The 8,469-nt window shown below is 36.1% G+C and overlaps 1 protein-coding gene across 1 annotated transcript; it reads left to right on the top strand.

The window, feature by feature from the left end:
* Positions 1–7,913, top strand: LOC117983189 (proton channel OtopLc-like). Its single transcript, XM_034969668.2, has 12 exons — positions 1–49; positions 796–946; positions 1,322–1,430; positions 1,512–1,661; positions 2,202–2,352; positions 2,769–2,965; positions 3,752–3,911; positions 4,272–4,403; positions 4,491–4,587; positions 5,075–5,230; positions 6,667–6,916; positions 7,376–7,913. Exons 1-12 carry the CDS (start codon positions 10–12, stop codon positions 7,694–7,696), a joined length of 1,914 nt encoding a protein of 637 aa, XP_034825559.2. The 5' UTR covers positions 1–9; the 3' UTR covers positions 7,697–7,913.
* The last annotated feature ends 556 nt before the right edge of the window (positions 7,914–8,469 follow it).

The raw sequence follows: 8,469 nt of genomic DNA, 5'->3' as shown, positions 1-8,469 counted from the left end.
AATGGAAGTATGTACGGAAATTTTAGAAATGGAGACATCAAATCTCTTAGTGAGTATCTTTATTTGTCCTAAAAATAATTATACCTAAATCAGCCCAATACAACAATATAAAACAATTTAAGTACTTTATAAACTGGCGTGGACATAAAAATATCATTTAACTATCTTTATAACATTATTAGTTATGCTTTCATTGGTTTGTGAAACTTTTTAAAAAACCAGCCAAGTGCGAGTAAGGCTCGCGCAACGAGGCTTCCGTAACCGGGTATTTTTTTTCGACATTTTGCACGATAAATCAAAAACTATTATGCATAAAAATAAATAAAAATCTGTTTAAGAATCTACAGGTAAAGCCCTTTTATATGATACCTCACTTGGTATAGTTATCTTACTTTGGAAATCGAAAATACCTAGGTACAATTATTATTTATTAATGAACACATTTTTTTTTATGAAACTACAAATTTACGGTTTCAGATTTTTTCGTTTAGCTACTTGTGCTATAAAATCTACCTACTTATCAAAGTAATGTACCTAACTGCCAAATTTCATCATTCTAGGTCAACGAGAAGTACCTAGGTACTTAATAAATTTCATGATTCTAGGTCAAAAGAAAGTACCCTATAGGTTTTCTTGACATACACGACAGACGGACAGACGGACAGATGGACAGACGGACAGGCAGATAGACAACGAAATGATCCTATAAGGGTTCCTTTTTACTTTTGAAGTACGGAGCCCTAAAAAAGAAAAAAGATTTTTTTTAAAGTGAATCAAAACTCAGGAATGTTTTAGGTAGCTATCGCATGAATACACCAATCGAGATGCGTGGCGGAACGACCCCGCGCAAGAGGTCAGTGGTGACCATGGACGCTCAGTCCATTCGCTCCGTAGAGACTCAAGCGCCGCCGCCTACGAGTCCGGAGGAAAACGCCCGCCTTACTGTGTGAGTGTCATAAACATCGCACTTATTGCGATTGAGGGCCGATTTTTCAATCGCCAAATAATATTTATCTGAGGAATAAATTTTGGCTTAGGACATAAAAGGATGTTTGGCAGTTTTTGAAACTTTTTGTAAGGAAAGCAGACATTGTCTACGGAAAACGAATTATAAAAACATGGAACTTAAAAAACAGATAATAGTCATGCGACTTAGATTTATTTTCCTTTAAAAAATATATTCGCAAAATACTTATTTGTGAAATTAAAATCCTTTCAAAATAAAATTTTACTACAAGATCACTGTACAAAATATTACTCTTAATTACATAAATGTTGTGTTCAAAATAAATCGGTTTTTTAATGAGTGTTTCTTTTTCAGAAAATACCTCACATTAATGTTAAGCTGTATGTACGCAGTATTATTAGTGACACTTGCTTTCATAGTTTACCTCACTGATCCATTTCTCCGAGATATATCAACGTCTCCGGTAATCATTGCTTTCTTATTAGGTACTTCTAATTAAATAGCAGTGTAGAGAAGTTTAAAACGTAAATCTTTCAATTTACAGATTTACTCCCTGGTTCTTCTGGGAATCGGGTTTTTCTATCATATCTACTTAGTGATCGATATCACAAGATACAAAAAGATAGCAGTAAAAAACCAAAAGATCAAAGGAGTTCATAATAAAAACATTCAAGATTTTTTCAGAAAACAAGAGGTAAGAAATTCACAATTTTTTTTTCACTTAGTCAATTTTATTCTAATAAAAAGCCTGCTTTTTGAAATCTTGCGAATGAAATTCTAAAATTTGAACAAGATTGTTTCAACTACGATTTAAACTTGCCATTTGGCAATTTTTATGAATACTTTGTTTATATACATTTTTGCTTTTTTTGAAAAATAAAACCAGCAAAACGCTCTTTATTTAATTGTCTATCTATTCGTTGCAAATTAATCGTGTTAGTTGCAAGTTAAAATAATGTTTAATTTAGGATGCAATGCAGAAATCAATAAATCAATATACTTATTTCTCATTTTTGAGGTGCTTTGGTTTTTAATTTATAATATATATTTTAAAGTATCCAAGTATATATTTTATGAAATTCAATTAATATTATATTTTACCAAAAAAAAATTTGATTTGATAGTTCTTTAGAATAGATTTTCTTTAATAATACAGCTAGCGCAGCGTTTTGCTTGGGGACGCATCTTAAAGAAGCTTATTTATTACCCCAAAATATACATATCTACTTTACAGGAGGAATTTGGCTACAGTCCTGGTGAGCGTACTCCCGGTAGCACGGCATCACAAGCATTCCCCTCAGCGGCTCTGCTCCCTATGAATCATGACTATTGCTTCAGCCATGGACGGCATTCGGGCAGCTTTTATCTCAAGCTAGGCGCTGCTGGTGAGACATTTACCTTTTACTAGCTAATGCCCGCTACTTCATCCGCATGGACTACACAAATTTCAAACCCCTGTTTATCCCTTTAAATTTTCAAAAATCCTTTCTTGACGGATGTACTACGTCATAATAGCTATCTGCATGCCAAATGCTCGAGCCGTCCAGTAGTTTGAGCTGTGCGTTACAGCATAGAGCAGTCAGTCAGTCAGCGTTTCCTTTTATATTTAAAAATTGAGAAACTAAGTTTAACTTCAAACTAGAGTTTGTTCACAAAAAAAGTTATATTCGTTGAGATTATTGTATATTATAATGATTATGAACCCATTGCCCTACTAAGCACGGGTCTCCTCTGATAATGAGAAGGTAATATAAAGATTATGAAGTTTTAAATGTAATCAAAGCTTTATTCTATTTTTCAGGTTTTGCACTTGGTCATTTAATTCATTCGGTCCTACAGATAACCGTCCAAGTGGGCTATCTCGTTGACGATGATATTAACAATGACGAGTGCATAGATTATCCGCAATTCGCTTACGATATCGCGAGTCCACTGTACTGCTTTATACAGCTTTACTTCATCTTCAAATACTCTAACGTCCACATATTAAAAGCTCAGGTACGTGTTTGCAAGTATTCAGTGATTTAGTCTATTTAGCATTTGCCCACACATATAGCTCAGTTTACGACAGTGGAAACTTCTGACAAAACGGCAAGGCTTTCTACGTCACTGGCAGGCGTCAAATTTTATTAGTACATTTGACGCAAGTAGCCTTAATGTAGCCCTATATTTCTTTGATTTTATGTCACCATAGCCTAATATTTGACATATCGTAGATTCAGGATCAACCCGAGAGGTTTACTCTAGTTCACTCTGCTTATAGACTATACCTATACAAAGAGCTAGTTCACTCTAGCAAGCGCGCTAGCGCCAAAATCTTTATAAGTATCTTTACTTATATTGTTATAAATGCGAAAGTGTGTTTGTCTGTCTATCTTTCTGCTAGCTTTTCACGTTTAACGTATTGGTAACTGATTTTGATGCTTGAATCCCGGCGACGGATAAGGCTATTTTTTATCCCAGATAATCGAAGAGTTCCCATAGGAAATTTAAATTAACATTAATTTCACGTGGACAAAGTCGCGGGCATCATCAAGAATATAGTACTCTAGGGACTCTACTTGTAAAACCTCAAGTTTCTAAACACAATGCAAAGGCTTAAGCTGTACTTGAGGTTGTGTCAGTCATTCAGTTTTCCTATTAGATGTATAATATTAAGATACCCACCGACAGTCGTAACTGCTAGTGGTATGTATGTACCTAGTATTGAAAATAGATGTAAAATATCAGTTACCTCAGTGAAAATTGTTTTCAATTAATAATCATTTATTTATTTTTGAACAGGGATTAGCCCACTTTGGGTTCATGCACATGATCGGCAGCAGCCTGAGTTTCTGGCTTTACAACATAGTGCGGGAGACTGTTCTAGCTCTGACTATATATGCTGGCATTTTGCATGGCAACAAAACAGTAGCAGAAGAACCTCCTGTGGATCCTATATTTGGTAAAATTATAAGTTTTAATTTTTTTATAGCCATTTTTTACAATTAGTCAGTCAGGGTTTCGATTCCGGGCATACACCTCTAACTTTTCAGAGTAATGTGTTTTAAGCAGATGAGGAAAACATTGTGTGGAAATCTGCCTACCTGAGAGTTCTCCATAATGTTTCAAAGGTATGTTAGGTCTGCCAATCCGCACTTAGCCAGCGTGGGGGACTATGAAACCCTTCTCAGTCTGAGAGAAGACCCGTGCTCAATACTGAGCTAGCGATAGGTTGATCATGATGATGATGGCATTTTATATAAGTTACATATTTTTTTTATAACCGTGGTTAATTAATATTTAATTTTTGATTTTTTTTTAGTGCAGCAGCCTACCCTTGATGTAAGCATTCTACACAACGAGAACTGTACGGGTTCGCGAGCTATCACGTCGATTATTGAAAACTTTTCACCCTATCTATATCCGTTCGGTGTGGAATATAACATCCTCATCGGTGCGTATGAGAAATAAATTCTTTGATATGATTTAGGTATGAGTACAACTGGAATCACTATAATTTTGTTCAATACATTGATTGCAGTTGCCGTTTACTACATGATCTGGAGCCATATTGGAATTTGTGACAACGAAGATTCAGATGACAGTTCTGATTCTGGCGATAATCAAACTGTTTGCAAGTGCGTAGAAAATTTAAATGCTTAAAGTATTCAGTGGGCATTCAGTCGGCGTTCAGTTCTAGTTCGGAAATACAGTGTGAAAGGAATGTCTAATGATTTTCGATACGTGTAAAAAGTAGCCGTAAAATAGGACGAATATGTAGCTCAGGTCTAAAATTGGATTACTACCAACCAGTGGCGTGCACAGTGTTTGAAGCCAGGGTAGGCATTAGTTAGGTAGGTGCCTGTTTACTGGCAGATCATAATGAAAAATATGCATTGAGCTATTGGAACTGGGGTAAGCAGTGCATTTATGCCTCTATGACCTGCACGCCACTGCTACCAACGGCACCGACTACTTAAAGTGTTCTCTGAGACAAAAAGGCTAAATTCAGACTTCAAAAGACAATATTCATTAATCAGTTGACTGAATTGCGCAGTCGCAACCTCGCTTCGCCACCCTCATCAATATACATATATTGAATATAGATCAATCCTGTGTTCACAGAATACCAACAGCAAACGAAGAGAACGACTACACGAGTAACGTTGTCATCCACGCGGACTGCCACGCCTCCAACAAAGGCTTGTTCCTAGGACTCGTACTTAGTGTGGCAGTCGCTGGGTTGCTCATACTTGGATTTGTTTTCAGCAGTGTTGGAGAGTAAGTCTTCATTATTCTAGCATTTACTCGATTTAATAACCTAAACGGTTTAGAACAAAAAGCAGACTATTATAAGTAAAGACAATAAATATAAAAACATAAAACTAACCGGCCACAAATTTATACATCTGCAACCGGCTAAGAATAATTTAGTAGCCTGATTAAAAACCCTTTTTCTACAATTATTATCAGATGTTAATAATAATATCCGGAATAGATGGCGGAGAAGACGTGCAGGGGAAATTTAGTCTAAATTAAAATTTCGACTTTAAAATTCCTAGTAAATATGTAAGTAAAATCCACTTACCAACTTGTGTCAACGTTGCCTCACCCTCAAAAGGATGGTGTGGCCTCAGCATTGGAAAATAGTTTGGTAGCTATATAAAAATTATACCGTTGCCTTCAATACAAAAAAACCGGTCAAGTGCGAGTCAGGCTCGCACACTGAGGGTTCCGTACTACAGTCGTATTTTTTCGACATTTTGCACGATAATTCAAAACTATGATGCATAAAAATAAATCAAAATCTGTTTTAGCATGCACAGGTAAAGCGCTTTCATATGATACCCCACTTGATATAGTTATCTTACTTCGAATAGTAAAAACCTTATTATTAGTTCATGACCACAATTTAATTTTTTTTGTGTGATCTAACCCTAAATTCACGGTTTTCAGATTTTTCCCCTAAAGCCAGCTATAAGACCCACCTACGTGCCAAATTTCATGATTCCCTTACATTACATTACCCTGTAGGTTTCTTGACAGACAGACAGACAGACAGACAGACAACAAAGTGATCCTATAAGGGTTCCGTTTTTCCTTTTGAGGTACGGAACCCTAAATAATTAAACTTCCTGTTCTTTCACGAATCAAAACAAGCTTTCTAAATCATAAATTGAAATATGTAGTTTTTTGGCGGCTCTGTGAATTTCTTTGATGCAGACATCAACACATACTCGAAAACATAGCAATAATATGACGACGGAATAAAAAGTTAAAAGTACTTATTTTGATTGAAACTCTATGCCATTCGATGCTGCAAGAATTCTACAAGAATTTCATATCAAAGTGCACCAAAAAAGTTTCAATTTTCCTCAGATTGTAATAGAAGTAATAAAATGCCTGCATGTGTTTACTATTCCTATTACATCATCATCATCCTCAACCGATAAAAGTCCACTGCTTGATATAGGTCTCTTGTAGGGACTTCCAACGCCTCGGTCTTGCGCCGCTTGATCAAGCGGCTCCCCGGAGATTCGTTTGATGTCGTCTGTCTATCGGAGGGGTCTTCCAACGCTGCGCTTTCCGGTACGAAGTCGCCATTTCAACAATTCGGGACCCCAACGTCTATCGGTTTTTCGAACTATGATATCCCTATTGCAATATTCTAGATCATATTCTGCGAATCCTATAGCAATATCCTTTTATCGTTTCAGTGAATACCTGGAGCTGGGTTATTTTCTCAATTCCTGCACTAAACTAGGCCTGCACATACTCATGCTCTTTGCTGTTGTGATCGCTTACAACCAGACGAGGAAGCTGGACATCAACGAACACCCAGTATCACTCCTTGATGATATTCTTCTGTTCATTTGTTTGCCAGCCTTCTTCATGGAGACAGTATTTTCACTGATTGCCACCATCAACATATTGAATATAATCAAATCTATTGACGTTCTTGTTATGGTAAGTAACTAACTAAATAATTTATTGGTTAATCTATTGGTACATCTAGATACACATAATACAAATTAGGGTAATTTATATGTTACCAGAGCATGGGCAAAATAAACGCCCATTTTTTTAAAAATCTGTATGTCCGCGAGATCTTGTCTTTAAAAAGGCCAAACCGATTTTGACGAGACTTTTTCAAATAGGTAAAGACTTTGCAAATGATCTGGACTTCTTTTTATTCTAAAATACCCACCCCATAAAACGACAGTATTCTGCTGTCTTCGCGGGTGAAGACGTGGGCTACAGCTAGTTTTTCTATAAAAATCAAGGCATGCTACTACACACTACGTTTCACATAAATCTATTATTCACTTATGTTAAGTACTTTGTTTTATTTATTATAACAAATATATGCTTTAGGTAGTTAATTAAAAGTTACTATAATCTTCTAATGACAAAATTCACCCTCAGGCCATCCAAGTCATCATTCAAACAACTCTCCTCGTGGACGGCCTTCGACGCTGCAGCAATAGTCGCAAGCTACGGCGTTCGAAGCCAGGCAGAGAGGTTCTCATGTTCCTTCTCATTGGCAACGTGGCGATGTGGCTCTTGTACACCTTCTCTTACAAAGCTCCCGACAGCCTCGACGAAAGATACGAATTCTATGGCAAAGTGTTATGGACTATTCTGGGCCACGTCTGCTTGCCACTTATCATGTTCTACAGATTCCACTCCAGCGTGTGTTTTGCGGATATCTGGGGTGGCGCTTATAAACCTGGTTCTGATCATTAATAACATAATATGCATTGTAGTTGTAGTTAATTACATTAGTTTGACGTTAAGGCCCACTTGCCCAGATCTAGTTAAATTTTGGCTTGAGCATAATGCGGTTGCCTAAAAGTGATACTATTAAAAAAACTAAATCAATTTGAGTGATCCCTGTGCAAGTGAGCCTTAATGTTTAAATTAAATTAAGTTTAGTCATTAATAGTTATGTAATAGAAATATCTTTTATAAAGACTTTTGTAGGTAGCCCAATTATGTTATTTAATAATAGATCTTAAATATACGTTTATTCCAATTTGCAGTATATTTTTTACACTTTCTACTAAATAAATATACATGAGTTTTCTAAAATGAGTCTTCCCCGATACCAGTACAGGCAGATGCGGTTCGCAAAGCACGTATCAATTCGGCGTCTTAGCCTAACCAAGTCGGAGAGGCAGTTAATTAGTTCTACTGCCCTATAATACAATTACCGAATATTAGGTTAAGTACTCGGGCGGTCCAGCATCGTGCAGGACGCACTTAGATGCCGAGATACAAACTAGTTAACGGAACAACCCCCATACATGCACAGCGTTGTCTGTTGCATACTTGCACATAGTATGTTACATTAACTGACTAAAATGTTATACCCTCTAGGTAAATAAATTTAGGTTTCGTTGTAATAAGAACTTTATGCCCAGAATGTAAAGTATGGGCTGTTAAAACTATTGAGATTCTGAACCAAAAATATTAAATAATTTTTTATTGATATACCTACTTATTATTTATAATATGTT

The sequence above is a fragment of the Maniola hyperantus genome, chromosome 6 (assembly GCF_902806685.2).
Source record: "Maniola hyperantus chromosome 6, iAphHyp1.2, whole genome shotgun sequence".
NCBI classification, from domain to species: Eukaryota; Metazoa; Arthropoda; class Insecta; order Lepidoptera; family Nymphalidae; genus Maniola; species Maniola hyperantus.
The sequence above is the reverse complement of the archived record's forward strand: the minus strand, read 5'-3'. Positions and strand labels throughout refer to the sequence as shown.

Bases quoted from the DNA above. Each gene is read 5' to 3' on its own strand.
- LOC117983189 (XM_034969668.2), top strand. From the start codon at position 10: ATGTACGGAAATTTTAGAAATGGAGACATCAAATCTCTTA. The intron at 947-1,321 runs GTGAGTGTCATA...TTTCTTTTTCAG, and splicing joins GAAAACGCCCGCCTTACTGT to AAAATACCTCACATTAATGT. The intron at 2,966-3,751 runs GTACGTGTTTGC...ATTTTTGAACAG, and splicing joins TCCACATATTAAAAGCTCAG to GGATTAGCCCACTTTGGGTT.